At 33.6% G+C, this 16,978-nt stretch overlaps 2 protein-coding genes across 6 annotated transcripts in view; both read right to left on the bottom strand.

The window, feature by feature from the left end:
• The window catches only part of LOC102578192 (F-box/FBD/LRR-repeat protein At1g13570-like), a 9,720-nt gene extending 1,094 nt beyond the window's left edge, over positions 1-8,626 (bottom strand). The window contains exons 1-4 of one of the 5 annotated variants that reach the window (XM_006365327.2): positions 8,446-8,626; positions 6,668-7,494; positions 6,423-6,584; positions 6,313-6,324 (exon numbers count right to left, since the gene is read on the bottom strand). In XM_006365327.2, coding sequence (XP_006365389.1) covers positions 6,313-6,324; positions 6,423-6,584; positions 6,668-7,465 — 972 coding nt within the window. In that variant the 5' untranslated portion in view covers positions 7,466-7,494; positions 8,446-8,626. Of the gene's footprint in view, positions 1-5,800; positions 6,325-6,422; positions 6,585-6,667; positions 7,495-8,445 lie in introns of those variants that run through there. The other 4 variants (XM_015304417.1, XM_006365328.2, XM_015304418.1 and 1 more) reach the window with 4 other exon arrangements.
• A 5,020-nt stretch (positions 8,627-13,646) lies between these two features.
• LOC102606183 (eukaryotic translation initiation factor 3 subunit G-like) lies at positions 13,647-15,954 on the bottom strand. Its single transcript, XM_006365326.2, has 2 exons — positions 15,517-15,954; positions 13,647-14,376 (listed from the first exon to the last, which is right to left on the bottom strand). The coding sequence occupies exons 1-2, from the start codon at positions 15,851-15,853 to the stop codon at positions 13,826-13,828; spliced, it is 888 nt and encodes a 295-aa protein (XP_006365388.1). The 5' UTR covers positions 15,854-15,954; the 3' UTR covers positions 13,647-13,825.
• Positions 15,955-16,978: the final 1,024 nt, after the last annotated feature.

Genomic DNA, 16,978 nt, shown 5'->3' with positions numbered 1-16,978 from the left:
CTTGTGATGGAACGCAACCGCAACCGTTCAAGCAACGGGCTTTTAGAGATGAGATTTGTTAATATTGATGGATCAAAAGTGACATCCATAAGATCGAGATTAATAAGCTTCTCAAACCCTTTGAAACCGAGTGGAGGGTGGAACAAGCAATCTTGAAGTTCCAAAAACCTTAGTTGCTGGAATGTAAAAGGATGATGAGGTGAATGATATTTGTTTCCTAAGCTTACATGAAGGGTGAATTCCTGAACATTTTTCTTCGATAAGAAGTGCATCCAATGATCAATATCAGTACAACTCGTAATCCTACAGAGTCTAAACTTCAGTATTGGTCCTTTATGGACTAATAGGACTTGGTAAATGATTCTCTTGGCTTCTTCATCTTGTTTGAAAGACTTGAAAAACTCATCATTAAAATCAAGTTCTTGACGTGTTACCCATTTGTACCTCCAGTCTTTTGACAAGATACTGGTCTTCACTGCATCTTTCCAAGGCAAGCACCCAAGTATTCCATCGAGAACATTACAAGGCAAATTGCTAATTGTATCTACACCAGATGTCGAAGCATTCCTCATGGTCTAACCAAACAAGTTTGTCAACAACTCTGAAAATTAAAATCAGCGATAAAGGCAATATCCAAATACATTTCAGTAATGTATTGAAAATAACTAGTGGTTCAACGTCTGCAACTGCATCAAATTTTATCATTTATCAATATCATAGAAAGAAAATAATTATTTGAAGACCAGTGGTAAAAGCAAGATTTTCATCAAGGGATTCAAAAAAATGTTCTCTTGTATGCAGAGGATTCAACAAGTATATATGTACACATAAAATAATATTTAACCTACATACACAATACAATCTTTTGGCAAAATGGTATTTAGTTGAATCCCCTTCAATAAACATGGGATGACAGCGAAATAAAACACAACTAGTATCAATAAAGCTCCTACAAAGGTTTCATTACTCTTCAGGATATTCCGCCCATCTAATCTATTGAAAACTTATATATGGATTTTCCTCCTCGCATTAGCCAAGGTTCCTCAATATTTGAGCTTGATTTAAAAGCGGTCACTTTACTTTTCTTTCCAATTGAACTCACAGTTCACAAATAAGTCCCATAGTTATAACTTCCCAAGATAGTAATAATTATATACTCTATCCAATGATGCAGTTTTAGTAGATAAAACAGACATAGCATAGAGAACTCACAGTTGACCTCTAAGTAAATTTCATTTTGCTGAAATCGGATCGAAATTCGCGAACTGAACGGAGTCCATTATCCACCAAGTACTCGTGATTTCTCCGGTTCAGGAATTAATCTTCTGGTGATATTACCACACCATTTCAATAAAGTGGGTTGAAAATCACGACATATAAGATTCAAATTCCAGCGGCGTCAAAACACAAGATGATTTGGACAACCCATGGTACTGGTGAATTAGTCAGTTATGATTATCGATAAAAAAAAACAAAAAAAAAACCTAGCTTGATGGGTTCATAATGAGTTTGATTATTCAACAAATAACTAAAATTTGTGAGCAAATAATCAAAGATTATAGAAGATGCTTACTTACCAGTAGTGAGAGTCTCAGAGAGATCGAATGCCGGAGACAGTAAATTTTACCCGAAATGCAGGACAGAGAGGTTGAAATTCATTTATATTTTCTCATTTGTACAAAAATAACCCTAATGTTTGTTTTTTGTCATTAAATTTCAAATTGTGGGTATATTTGTCATTTAAGTTCTAAGCTTCTTAATATTACGTGTGTTTTTCCTTCAATTGCCAATACATTTAACTACGTGGCTTTATTGACTATAGCCACCTCAGTCCTCATATTTAGGGGTGTGCATTCGGTTTTTCGGTTCGATTTTGTGTTATTCGGTTTTCGGTTTGAAAAAGTATAACCCAATTCGAACCAAAAAAAAATTGGTTCGGTTCGATTTTTCTCTTTTCGGTTTGGTTTTTTTCGGTTTGGCTATTCGGTTATAACTTATTTCATAACTAATTAATAACATAATCAAAGTTATATTTGCATGCTTAAAAAAAAAAAAAATCATATAAGGAAAAGTACTAATTCTAGTTCTGCTAATTTTTTTGTCATGAAAGTGCAAGTAATATGTGATATTTATAGTTATAATGTAAAACCTAATGCCTAAAATTTAGTGAAATAGGATGGCAGTAATTTGATATGGGCCTAAATATTACAACAATACTGAATTATTAGTACCCTACGGCCTACATAGTAAACCTAAATATTATATGTGTAATTATTAATCTATTTATATATATATATATATATATAATTCGGTTTTTTTCGGTTTTCATTTTTTTAAATCCGAAACCAAACCAAAAAAAACCAAACAAAGTAACTTATAAATCCAAAACCAAACCAAAAATCCAAAAAACCAATCCAAATTAGAATTCGGTTTGATTTGGTTTGATTTTTCGGTTTAATCCAAATAGTGCACACCTCTACTCATATTAGATGCCTTTTTCTTTTCTCTTATTTTTTCTAGTAATATTTTTTTTGTTTCACACGCTCTTTCTCAGTTTGATCTCATAAATTTTGAGGTTTGCAATTCTTTCAAATTTAGAAAAATCTTCTTATTTTTTTTTCATTATCGTTTTGTTTACAAATTTTATAAATCTGATAGGATAAACAATGCTTGCAGTTTATGTGAAGAAATTAATCAAGATTATGGCCCATGTTTTATGAAAAACTCTTTAACTTATCATTTTTATTTGGGAAAATACATAAAAACCCACCCTGAACTTGGCACGAAAATTTACTTTAGTACTTAAACTACACGGGTGTTTAAATACCCCATAAACATCTTTGAAGTGATTAAAACACCCCCTAAGGGATGATGTGACAGAGAGAGTGAGTGCACTCTCCTGAAAGTGCGTGAAAACATAGAAAAAAAGCTGAATTTTTAAAGCCCTACACATGGCCTTTTTTATTGGCCTATATATAACAAATTATTTAAATAGCTTTTTATATATATTAAATCTTTAAAATATGTAAATTTTCTTAATAAGAGGTAAATGAAATTAGTGGGTCCTCTTTTTAATTTTTTTAATTTTTTTTTTCTTTTCATTTTGTTGTTTTCCTCAATACACATCTTTCTCCATTGAAACATCTCCTCCTCCATCTTCATCCCCACCTCTATCCACTATTTTCATTTCACTAGTCTTTTATTAATTCGTAAAATTCAACACCAATGTCATTTTATTGACGTCGATTTCACTCTATATTATTGGTGTTGATTTGGCAAATGTAAACTTTCTTAAATTTTGAGTGACCCATTTTAATTTCTAGATCCATTCAAACACTTCTCATAAAATTTATATTTTTTTGGACTAACTTTCTTATGCAATCTTCATTTCTTATTTGAGTTGTCAAAAAAATATTGGCTTTCAAAAAAATTCATTCTCCAAGTGGGTAAATTCGTTGGAAGGATTCAAAGAAGATAATGTGAATATTAGTGAATTTTCTTCTTTAAAGTGACTTAAAAATTGTTGAATAGTGAAGAAGAAGAAAAGAAAGTATGGAAGGTTGGAATAATGGTGAACAACAAGGAAGAAGAAAGAAAAGTGTTTAAGAAAAAATAGTGAATAAGTAAAAAAGAAATAAAAATTAATGACATGGTGCCTACATGGTTATGATGTGGCGCTTACGTGGCTATGATGTAGCGGGTGAGAGTGGTGTTATAGTCTCAGGGTGGAAATTAAAATCACTTCAAAGATGTTAAGGGCGTATTTAAACGCCCGTATAATTTAAGTATTAAAGTAAGTTATTCGACCAAATTCAGGAATTTTTTTTACATATTTTCCCTTTTTATTTCATTTATTGTGTCTTTTGAAACAAATTTCACTACAATAGAATGTCATTACATCTGTTGAAACGAATTTCGCTAGAACAACATGTGTTGGCCCGTGCAAGTTGGCCCGTGTAGGGGTGTATGTATCGGTCGATTCGGTTCAGTTTTAAGTATTATCGATTCGATTTATTAATTTTTGATTTTTTAATTATGCTAAACCGACAACCAAAATAATAAGATATATATATTTGTCATCGATTTTTGGTCTTTAACGGTTCGATTTCGATTTAACTAGTAAGAAAATGCTTTCAAAACAAATATATAACTTGTCCAACAATTTGACACGAAATAAAAAAGAGAGAAATCAAATTACTCAGTGAATACAAAAATTATGATTAGTGTAGTAAAAGTACTATAGCAAAATACTCGCAATTCACCACCCTAGTCGTTGCCTAATCCTTGTCGCCGTTGTCGTTGCAAACGCTAGCCCAACGTTGTTTTTAGTTCTTTAGGTTTTGACATTGTGAACCTAAAGACTAAAGTAATGCTAAAACCTAAAGGGTAAATGCATAGAGTAGAATTAAGTAGTGTTAACTGTGTAGGGTTATAGTTATAGTCTAATACAGTGATTATATTAATATTTTTTGTTTGATATTTATCTGTGATTAAAAATTAAAATAGTAAATTATTATATTATTAATGGGTTATCGGTTAATCCAATAACCTAATATTAAAAAATCAATATCGAACCAATAACCCAATAATTTTTTTTATAAAACCATTAAATAACTGTTAACCCAATAACAATAAACCAATAACATTTTTTCGGTTCAATTTTTGCACACCCCTAGGCCCGTGCTTGCACGGACTAATTCTATCTAGTGTTAATTAGGCATTTGAGTTTATAACTCATGTAGGGTGTCAAAAGAATATGAAAAACTGACTGAACCGATTGAACCTAACCGTACCGAATCGATTTATATCATTTTTCAATAAAATAGTGAATTTTTATTTAAGTGTGTAACCATCCTGAACAATTGGAATGGCCCTTTTAATTTATAAAAGAAAATCAAAAAAAATCCGAACCGAACTAAATATTCTAACATGTATGTAGTATTTTATAACATTTTTCAAATATAAATATAACCTTATGGCAAAATGTATGAAAAGCACTTCTATTACATGTTTAAGATCAAACAATATAACAAGAAGGTTTCACATTCTTAATTTTTTGATAAAGAATTGAAGTGTTTCTTCAAAAAGAACGTGTACTTGCAAAAGAAATATTTATTCAATAGAAACGAACTTTTAAATAGTTTAGGGGTATACTTAAGATAAAAGATAACGTTGGGTGCGTCAATTGAGGAAAGGCATATATAAGACAAATCACGAATGTTAAACCATTTTCCTTTGTGTGCAATTGGGCTGAATCATCAGCAATTCAGTTTATTATAGTTGAATCATGACATGAGTTTTATGTGTCATAATACATGTAGGACATCACGTAGGATGTCACATAGGACGTGTGTGTCTATTTGTTCAATTTTATACAAGTTACACCCAAAGTTTGAGGGCATAAACATAAAATGAGATCAAGTTAAAGGTTATATTGATGTATTATGCCTTTAACTTTATGTGTATACTGAAGTTAAGTGCTAAACAAAATTATCATAAAATCAAAAAAAAAAAAAAAACAATGGCCAAAAAAGAATCCTGAACTATTGAAATGAAACAAAGATATCCTTCGTTTAATTTTGGTCCCAAAAATACCCTTGAACTATTAAAAATAGGACAAAATTGTCCTTGATGTTAGCAAACTGATCCGATTATCCCTATTCGAACCTCCAAGTTTCATGTATCCACTTTGAAAACGTTTTTTTATTACTCCTTATTTAGACAAAAGGTTACCCCATTTATTCAGTTTTATAGACAAAAACTACACATTTAAGTTAATTAAAGATTAAATATGCATAATTGTATAACACGGGGGCCAAAATAAAAATAACATGGTAATACAGTGACCATTACAAGTAGAGTCATAGTTCATCAAACTGTTAAAACTTACTTAGCCAAGCACATATATACATACTGCATAATATTAGACAGACAAGACAGGGCATAACAGGCAAACTAAGCGCTACAAAACAAAATATGTTAGCAAAATCATGGCACTTCCATGACTTCTTCATGTTCATATCCACCTTCCATATCGATTTCTTCAAATGTGAATTCAACATTGGGTGATGCTCTGCGGAATTCTTTCATCTCATCGATCATTTGTTTACACGAACGAAAAAGGCAACGCGTACAATTCCAAATGAAGATCTCCTCAAGTACAGGTGCAGATGCCAATATAAACTTCATAAACTCCATTTCCATCTCAAGACCAGTAAACATGTTCACTTGGACCTTTTGAAGCTTCACAACACCGCTTGAGGATGATTGGGCTCGTAGCAACTGTACAACAGCTTCAACAATATCCCCCGCCCACACTTGGTACTAAAGAATATTTGAGGACCGGTTAGTTAGGCGAGTTCAGATGAATAAGAAACCATATTCAATCCCCTTAATGAAAAAAAAACCAAGAGAGTGCTTACAAATTCAAGTGTAAGATCTTGTAATTTAGGACAGCTTGAAATCAAGTAAACTGCACTTGAAACCACCTGGGCGTTTCTTAAAGACATGGACGAAATAGTGAGAGATTTGATATTGTTCAGAGCAGTTGGGGGACTCTCTGGTAAACCTCCCTTGATCAAGTACTACAAGAAAGTTAAAAATTACTTTAAAACACCAATCAGATTCATCATTTAGTTATGATAGTAATATCACAAATGTACCTTACCTCTAATATTGTACCGCATATTTCCAGTTCCAGCAGTGAAGGCATGTAATAGAAGAACTTTGGGAAATTAGAGCAAACAGGAGATGTATCAGTCAAAAGTCGCCGTCCAAGGATCGCCACAGTAACTTTTTCAAGCATAGGAGCGTTCCTGAAGGAAATGGATTTTGTTTTTCCAATAAACTCATAGAATTTGAGATTAGCGGCATCAATTTCAAGGATGTCAAGGTTTGTGCAGCAACGCAACCTCAATCGTTCAAGCAACGGGCTTTTAGAGATGAGATTAGTAAATATTGATGGATCAAAAGTGACACGCACAAGATCGAGATTAATAAGCTTCTCAAACCCTTTGAAACCGAGTGGAGGGTGGAACAAGCAATCTTGAAGTTCCAAAAACCTTAGTTGCTGGAATGTAAAGAGATGATGAGGTGAATGATATTTGTTTCCTAAGCTTACATGAAGGGTGAATTCCTGGACATTTTTCTTTGACAAGAAGTGCATCCAATGATCAATATCAGGACAACTCGTAATCCTACAGAGTCTAAACTTCAGTATTGGTCCTTGATGGACTAATAGGACTTGGTAAATGATTCTCTTGGCTTCTTCATCTTGTTTGAAAGACTTGAAAAACTCATCGTTAAAATCAAGTTCTTGACGTGTTACCCATTTGTACCTCCAGTCTTTTGACAAGATACTGGTCTTCACTGCATCTTTCCAAGGCAAGCACCCAAGTATTCCATCGAGAACATTACAAGGCAAATTGCTAATTGTATCTACATCAGATGTCCAAGCATTCCTCATGGTCTAACAAAACAAGTTTGTCAGCAATTCTGAAAATTAAAATCAGGGATGAAGGCAATATCCAAATACATTTCAGTAATGTATAGAAAATAACTAGTGGTTCAACGTCATTAGAGAATGATACATGATTGAGCACGGGAAAGAACATAGATTGAAGACAATAGTGTAATTATATACTCTATCCAATGATGGAGTTTTAGTAGATAAAAGAGACTCAGAAGAGCAACCACAATGAGTTATAACTCCTTAAGACATAAAAACAGGAGCATGTCAAAGAGAGAACATCCAGGGCACCGAAGTAGTGTGAGATTAAGATTCACAAAGTAATGTTTCCTCCTCTCATCTTACTTTAAGCTCTTGAAGTATGCCTAACTTGCCCATTTATATATTTTTAAATAAAGGGAAAAAGGCTCAAATATACCATCTAGCTTTGAGAAAAGGATCATCTATGACATTTATGTTTGAAAAAAGGCTCATCCATGTCATTAACAATTAATACATGTGGAAACCAAATGTTTAAATTGTTTTCTGATTGACTTCGTTAAACGTTATATAACCAAATATTACCAATCCAATTCTTTTGTAGCATGTCCTAATTAGTTACTTGCAGTCCTTTTACCAATATCCATCCCTAGTTCTTACATGCAATAGGTTCGAACCCTAACCTAATATTTAAGTGGAGAATCATGAATCCATTATCCACCAAGTGATTTCTCCGGTTAAAAAAAGAATCACGAATTAATCTTCCGGTGATATTACCACACCATTTCTGGCTAGTTGATGGGTTGAAAATCACGATATCTAAGGTTCAAATTCCAGAGGCGTCAAAACACAAGATGATTTGGACAACTTATGGTATTAGTGAATTAGTCGGTTAAATCCCAAAGAAAACCTAACCTGATGGGTTGATGATAAGTTGATTATTCAACAAAGAAGTACAATTTGAGAGCAAATAATCAAAGATTATACAAGATGTTTACCAGTACTGAGAGTCTCAGAGAGATCGAAAGCCGGAGGCAGTAAGATTTTACCCGAAATCCAGGACAGATAGGGGTGTATTTCTCTGAATGTAGAAGCCACAGTTAGCAGCTTTCACCTGTGTGTTTCATCAACATATGCTTGTCTGGCAATTGCTGAGTTTATCATGAAAAATAATTGACAAATGAGTCATTCCTATATATATCTATCTTAAGAAATCATAGGAACTAGCATATAATAGTTGAATCACAATACTTGTTATTTAATAAACTTACGTATAAATTATCATATTTTGCCTATTATACCTTTGATAGATTAGTTAATTAATCTTGAAAATGTATTCATCATTTATTGTAAAGTTGACTTAAGAAAACAATGAATAAGGGTAGAAGGATAAAGTTATATCATTTTTTAATGCAAGTGCAAAGTAAAAATGTGACATATAAAAAGAGACGGATGAAATAATTAACACTGCACTTATGAGGAGTATATGAGTGCCCTTGTGCCATTGGTACAAGCCAAAAGAATCACATATGAGATCCGGGTTTAAATTCAGTTATAAAACCTTTTTTCACTGTTTTTATTTTAAGTTTAGCTTAGATTTCATATTTGTTTTTATTTTAAGTTTAGCTTAGATCTCATATTTGAGCTAAGATAATATTGATGCACCCGAAGCGTCCTTTTTTACTATTTTTATTTTAAATTTAGCTTAGAGTTCATATTTAAGCTAAGATAGTATTGATGCACCCGAAGTCTTTAAATTATGGACGCCTGTGAATTGAAGTACACATTTGAGTAATATTGTTTGTTTAACCAAAAAATAAATTGTTTGAGTCTTGTTGATTAGAGTAACTAATGTGTGATAATTCAATTATCAGAATGTAAATCTGTTACTCTATTTATCTATTGATTTCCTTGAGATTTTTTTTTTATTACCCGGCCTTATTGCCCAACTATACCGTCGTTTTTCATAAAATTCTATCAATACAGATCAATTAAAACATGAAAATTAACATATATTATCTGAAAACTACATAAAAATTACTATAAATTATAATAATTTACAACTTTAAATATTTAAAAGATATATAAAAAATTAAGTTAATTTTTGAAATTCTATTTATGTCACATAAGTTGGGACAAAAATAATAATATACATTAACAATTTAAAATATTGTAAAAATTGTTAAAAAAATTATATTAATAACAATAAACATAGCTTGCTAACAAGTCAAGATTATACTTAAAGGGGAACATGTATAAAGAAAAAAAAAAACAGAAAATTGAGATGACAGAGCAACACTTAAATTGTAAGTCACTGATTTTATAACTGGAGTCAACTGATAAAGATCAGAACGTACCCCAACTTTAATTTCAGTGCTCTTTCTTTGTGTCATCATGAATTTTCTTCATGTTAATAGATTTTTAACTTTTGCTTGATATGAGTGTTGCATCATTTGTTTCTTCCAAATATTTGTTTATGAGAGGGTCTAATCTAAGTTGCTCGAATTCCTTCACTTTTAGTGTTGTACCCATGTCAACACGATGGGGTGTGGGGTTAGTAGATGTGAGATTAGTACGTCTTTGGGGTACTTTGACCAAATTCGAGGGAGAAATTCTAAACAAAAACTAATGTGAAATTGAAGAAAACTGAGTACCTTGTATGCTTAAATTTCTATTATCACTCCCTTTCCTTATTTTCTCCTCGAGTTTTCTGTACATGAATTATTTTTAGCTCAATCCCACCCCCGTCCATACATGGATCTATATCCACGAATCTTAAAGTTTAGATCATAGAGAATCCGACCCGACCTCTAGATCCGCACCCCGCATCGGACATCTGCACCTGACTCCGAGCAACATAGGATCTAAGTATGGCATGAAAGATCTCATGACAACCTCTTATGCAAATACGTTCTGGAGTGGAAATCTCATAACAAGGAAGTAATAGTCATGAGAGCAACAGGAATGGGAAAATCTAAACTTCCCATAAATCTAGATGGATGTGTTTGTCAATTATTCACAACCTCTAAATCGGCTAGATCTATGGAAAGGCTAGATCTACCCGTCTTGTTCGACCCATAACAATCACCGCCTTATCTTTTTATGAAAGGAACCATATATAGTTAGATCTCTAAAAAAAACTAACAATTTGACTAATATTATTCGTAAGAAAAGAATGATTCAATGTTTATTGCGTAAATATGGTTCCAAATTTGTTTCATTCTTTTTCTGTAGAAACAATGTTGTTTATGATGCATGTATCTCTCTATATATTGTAACTTTTGCTTGTAATCAGTCAAGACACGCGTTTTGAACACTTGGTGACTTTTGATTCTTTTTTATTTTGACTCGGAGCTGCCACATCATTTTGACACGTAGCATCATCTTGTTGGCCTTGAATTTGATTGAAAAGTCATAACAGACAAACTATAGCACAAGTACTATTTAAGCAAAACCATGGCACTTCCATGACTTCTTGGGTTCACCGCGATCTTCCAACTCAACTTATTCAAATATGAATTCAATTTTAGGTGATGCTCTGTAGATTTCTTTCATCTCATCCATCATTTGTTTATCCGAACGATGAAGGAGACACGCAAAATTCCAAATGAAAACCTCCTTAAGTACAGGTGCAGAGGCCAAAATGAACTTCATAAATTCCATTTCCATCTCAAGACCCATAAACAAGTTCACATGAACTCTTTGAAGCTTCTCAGCACCTAATGAGAATGATTGGCATCATAGAAATTCTACAACATGTTAAACAATATCCTCCACAGCCACAGGGTCCTAAAAGAAATTTCAAGGAACAGTTAATTAGGCGAGTTCAGATGAAGAAGAAATCATATTAATGGAAAAAAAAAACAAGAGAGTGCTTACAAATTCAATTGTAAGATCTTGTAATTTAGGACAACTTCTAATCAAGTAAACAACACCTGAAACCTCCTCGACGTTGCTTAAAGACATGCATGAAAAATGGTTCACCTCCATCCATCAATCAAGTACTAGAAGCCAGTGGTAGCTCAAGCAAATTAGTGGTCCAAAGCCAAATATAAATAGGAGGCCTAGCTTTTATTTTGAAATCCAAAGCCAAATATATATATATATATATATATATGCGAAATATTTTTAATTCTTGTGATCTTAAACATGTCATGTGGAAGCTAAATTTAAAAATTGACAAAAAAGAAAGAAACATTTTTTAATGTTTCGAAACGAACTAAAAGAATGACAAAACATAATTTTTTTTTTGTTTAAAAAATATTTATAATAATTTTATTATTATTATTAAAAATGGGGCCCCTCAAATTTGGGGGCCTAAGACGGTTGCCTCATTTTTAAAGGCATTGAGCCACCCCTGCTAGAAGCAAGTCAAAAAATACTTTAACATACCAATCAGATTCATCATTTGGTTATGATTGGTAGAAAATCACAAATGTACGTTACCTCTACTATTGAACCGCATAGATTCAGTTCCAGCAATGAAGGCATGTAATGAAAGAACTTTGTAAGATTGGAGCAAAAAGGAGATGTATCAGTCAAAAGTCGTTGTCCGATGAAAAACAAAGTAACTTTTTCAAGCATAGGAGCGTTCTTGAAGAAAATGGATTTTGTTTCTTCAATAAACTCAAAGAATTTGAGATTACCGGCATCAATTTCAAGGGTGTCAAAGTTTGTGCAGGAACATAACCTCAATCGTTCAAGCAACGGGCTTTTAGAGATGATATTTGTAAATATTGATGAAACAAAAGTGACATGCAGAAGATCGAGACTAATAAGCTTCTTAAACCCTTTGAAACCGTGTGGAGGGTGGAACAAGCAATCTTGAAGTTCCAAATACCTTAGTTGCCGGAATGCAAAAAGGTGATGAGGTAAATGATTTCCTAATCTTACATGAAGGGTGAATTCCTGGACATTTTTCTTCGACAAGAAGTGCATCCAATGATCAATATCAGGACAGCTCGTAAAACTACAAAGTCTAAACTTCAGTATTGGTCCTTTATGGACTAATAGAACTTGGTAAATGATTCTCTTGGCTTCTTCATCTTGAAAAACTCATCATCAAAACCAAGTTCTTGACGTGTTATCCATTTGTACCTCTAGTCTATTGACAAGATACTGATCTTCACTGCATCTTTCCAAGGCAAGCACCCTAGAATTCCATCGAGAACATTACAAGGCAAATTGCTAATTGTATCTACACTAGATGCCCGAACATTCCTCATGGTCTAATAAAACGGGTCTGTCAGCAACTCTTAAAATTAAAATGATAAAGGCAATATCCAAATACAATTCAGCAATGTATTGTAAATAACTAGTGGTTCAACGTGCATAAATTTTTATCATTTACCAGAAAATAATGATACATGATCGAGCACCAGGAAAGGAGATAGATTTGAAGACAATAGTGGTGAAGGCAAGATTTTCATCGAGGGATTCAAAAAAATGTTCTCTTGCGTGCAGGTGATTCAACCGCTCAGTAAACGTGGCAAATTTCGCCTGGAGAGAACATCGAGGGGAGTAATGTTCTGTCATCTCATCTTGAAGCATGCCTAGCGTCCCATTTATTAAAAAAAATTAAAGAGTAATTAAGTGCATTTAGCAACTCAATTGTGAATAACATCTATTCTCCTTTCTGAATAGGTCAAACTAAACACATCAAGGGGATAATTGAAAAGAAAACCTCTTTAAATAATTAATTTTATTACATCAAAGATTGATCAATCTCAATGTGACCTGCTAGGGAAGAATTCAACAATTTATACCTGTGCCTAGTATTTAAGTCAAGATAGCCTACAAATCATATAGGGGATATAAACTACACTAGGTAAGTCCTCGACAGACTCAACTCCAAAGGCATTGAGGGGAATTGATCCTGGGTCATCCACACAGATGTCCACTCTCCAAATCAACTGAGCCAATCGGAAAAACACTTCTTGTAATATAGTCATACAATTTCTTTCAAGTACTAGTTAGCACCAAAGGTGCGGTCTATTGGTTAATCCCTAGTGTTCTGGCTTCCTAGTACATTGACCCTTGTACACATCTACCAAACTGCACTTGCTTTCATCTCTCAATGTACCAAGGACAACATGCACTGCCCTTCAAATGTACTAGGGCTTAACTGAAATTGTTTAAAAAAAACACTACTGACCTCTACAATCGAAGAGTATTACAGTTCCAGAGTTCTGCTGTGAGAAAATTGTTAAAAACCTGGCTAAACTATATTATTCCAAAACTTCTTCTTAGGCAATATTTCCTCATTCAATAACTTCTTAAGATAAAAACAGTGTTCAAGAGAGCGCAAGGCCCTAGACGCGTAGCAAAAGAAAAAAAAATGGTTTAAAATAAACATGGTATTGTCAAGGAAAGAACACACTAAGTAGCTCTAGGAGCAGCCCATTCAACTCTAAGGATGAGGTTGTCATAACCATAACCATTGAGCTTGTTTATGGCCCTCTCAGCATCTTCTCTGTTGACAAAGTTGACAAAACCAAATCCTCTGCTCATTCCTGTCTTTTGATCAATCGCAACATACACTCTGCTGACATGACCAAATGGACGGAACAGCTCCAACAAATCAGCCTCCCGAGTGTCCTCCGAAAGATTGGTGACCCTAACAGAGTTTTCTTCATTCCTTCTTCTCATCTCAGTCCCCCCACCACTTCCTCTCTCTGCAGCACCACCTCTCATGCTCGGAGGAACATAAGCACTCTTTTGAGAACCAGCCCCAGCAGCAGGTGCTTCCCCCCTTGATGGTGGCCTATCCACGAAAGTCTCACTTGGCTGTGCAAGATCCTTGAAGGGGCATTTTGATGTCCAATGATCACCTTTCTTGCCACAGGTCCTACACACCATAAGAACTGCCCCTGCTTTTGCAATTTGATTCAGAGAGTCTCCACCAGATTTACCTTCGTCCTGCTTCGAACCTGTTTACAAGAATCCACAAGCACAATAACAGGGGTTAGGTAAACTTCAAATTAAGCTCAAGCCAGAGAATGGGTGTCCTTGAATCTTACACGCATATACAGCATCTAATTACCACAAAAAAAAATCTCTTGATATGCTAAAGTGTACAAGTAAAAGTGAAAATTTACATCGAGTAAAGTGGACAAGTGAAAGTGAAAGGGGGAGTATATCTTCCCACTTCTCAATACTCGCAAAACCAATCTTTTTCTTCATCAAAGGTATAGTACATTACCATAGCTAAAAATAATCATGACAAATGCATACACTTAATGGAAACTCCCTGCCTCACTACTTGGATTGAGTAGCCAATAATGTGTGAACTTGAATCTATACATGCGACGTGTAATTGTACTACTCTATATAATAGGCAATCCAAGAGATGCTGGATCAAATTGGTATTAGGCTTTAGCAAACAATGTTTATACTCACATAGGAGACCAGAGAAGTAGGCAGAAGGAAAAAAAAATAAAAAATAAAGCAATGATCTTTGTCTTTGTTCAAGGAATGGGACTAATCTATTAGACATTTCATACAATAAAGTTAAAAGCCCTGCAACCCAGCTTTCTCTTTCTAACCTAACTCAAGAGAACAAGAACTTCATCCAACTCAAGAGAACAAGAACTTCATCCAAAAGGTTTTCTGTTTTAAGACAATTATTAACTTTTTCACCCAAAGTTCCCTCTTTTTATAATTCTCCTTACACTTTTTAATCCTTATTACTACGAACTGCAACAGCACGCAAAAGGAACTCCAACCAAATTCACAATACACATGGCTTGCTAATACATCAAAATCAAAACTCCAGATCAGAGATCAGACATCTACCAATTTTATCACAAATAAATCCACAACCACCATTAATTACAATGCTACATCAATAAAAAAAAAGTATACAAGACACAACTATAAAAACACAAATATAGAATAAAGGACAGAGAAGGCAATACAAAGACCATGAATTCACGACCAAAAAGGCAAAACAAAAACGACCCAATTGACAATAAGAACAGAATTAGAAAGCACGACCGAAATCAAGAAAAAAAACAAATCGACAAAAACCCAATTCAGATCAACCAAGAACAAGAAGAAAAGATCCATACCAGGAGCTCTAGGGCGCTCAAGAATAATCTCCTCAGTAGAAACCATGGTAAGACGAGCACCAACATCCTCATGAACAGCATCACCAAACTTAGGCCAGGAACGACGCTCAACAGCCCCTTTACTAAGCCTTGCATTCGCAAGCTTACAGATACGTGTAGTAGTAGTGATTTTCACCTTGTTACCTTCCTCATTAAACTTGTATTCCACGATTTTCTTCAATCCATTACGGTCTGGCCCAATTACTTGCTTCGGCGGTAACAGGAAATCCAAGTCCTCCGCATCATCTTCTAGCTCCCCCCATCGAATTTTTGGTTGGTTTGCAGCTTCTACCGCCATTGTTATTTTCCGATAAGCCGCTAAAACAGAGAGAAAAAGATATACAACGTTTTTCGGATTAGGGTTTTGTTTTGTGTTTTTCTGATGAGACTCAAAGCAATAGGGGTACTTTTGGGATATATGTAAAGAGGAAAAAAAGGTCGGTGGAGGAGTTTGGGCTGGGCTTCTGTAATTGCAAAAGGCCTATTTTTTGATGGGTCAGTTGCTCATAAACTTTTGTTTTACGATTCATAGCAACAGTTTTAAAGAGGAGAAAGATGAGCAAAATCGAAAGAGATAGAGGAGAGAGATGATCGATATAGAGAAAAGAGTTGAGTATGTTGTATCTTAATTAAAACTGAGATACATAGATACACATTTACACAATCTTCTCTTTTTTTCTCAAATTACAATAGTCTCTCACCTATTTTTCTCATTCTCGCGCAAAAATTCAGATATTAGCTTTGAAATTGAAAATAGATACACAAATACATATTGTATCATCCCAAATTAAAATGATAAATACAGTATGTATCATTTTTATGATTACACAAATTAAAAAAAATATTGGTACAGTGCTAGAATATTGTATCAAACTTGAAATAAATATGTAAAAACAGTTGTTTCTAATAATAGTTGTATTGGGTTTTTTTTTATACGCTGATCCATTTTTTAACGGGAAAATTGTACATAATGGCAAACTATTAATTCAAATTAAATGGTATAACCACACTTTGATTTAATTGTGCCCTGTAGCAAACTGTTTGCCAGTCGCCTCTCTCCCTCAAACTCTCGCTCACCACTCTCCCTCTCTCTGTCGCTCGCCTCTCTTGCTTTATACAAACAGAAATGTATAAATTGTGTTTCTGTTTGTATAAAGCGAGAGAAAATTGTATATACACATGCAAATACATATATCTTCGTCTTATACACTTATAATTATACAATACAAATATTCTCTTGTCCAGTTCTCTTTTGCCTTTCTCTCTTTCTCGCTTTATACAAACACAGATTATACAAAATACAATGTATAATTTATGTTTGTATAAAGCGAGAGAGAGAACAATATTTGATATACAAACGTTTTATTTCGATTCAATTGTATACAAATTCAAATTTTATACAGATATACAAACACATAAAATT

This window comes from Solanum tuberosum, unplaced genomic scaffold (genome assembly GCF_000226075.1).
Source record: "Solanum tuberosum cultivar DM 1-3 516 R44 unplaced genomic scaffold, SolTub_3.0 scf00535, whole genome shotgun sequence".
NCBI lineage: Eukaryota > Viridiplantae > Streptophyta > Magnoliopsida > Solanales > Solanaceae > Solanum > Solanum tuberosum.
The sequence above is the reverse complement of the archived record's forward strand: the minus strand, read 5'-3'. Positions and strand labels throughout refer to the sequence as shown.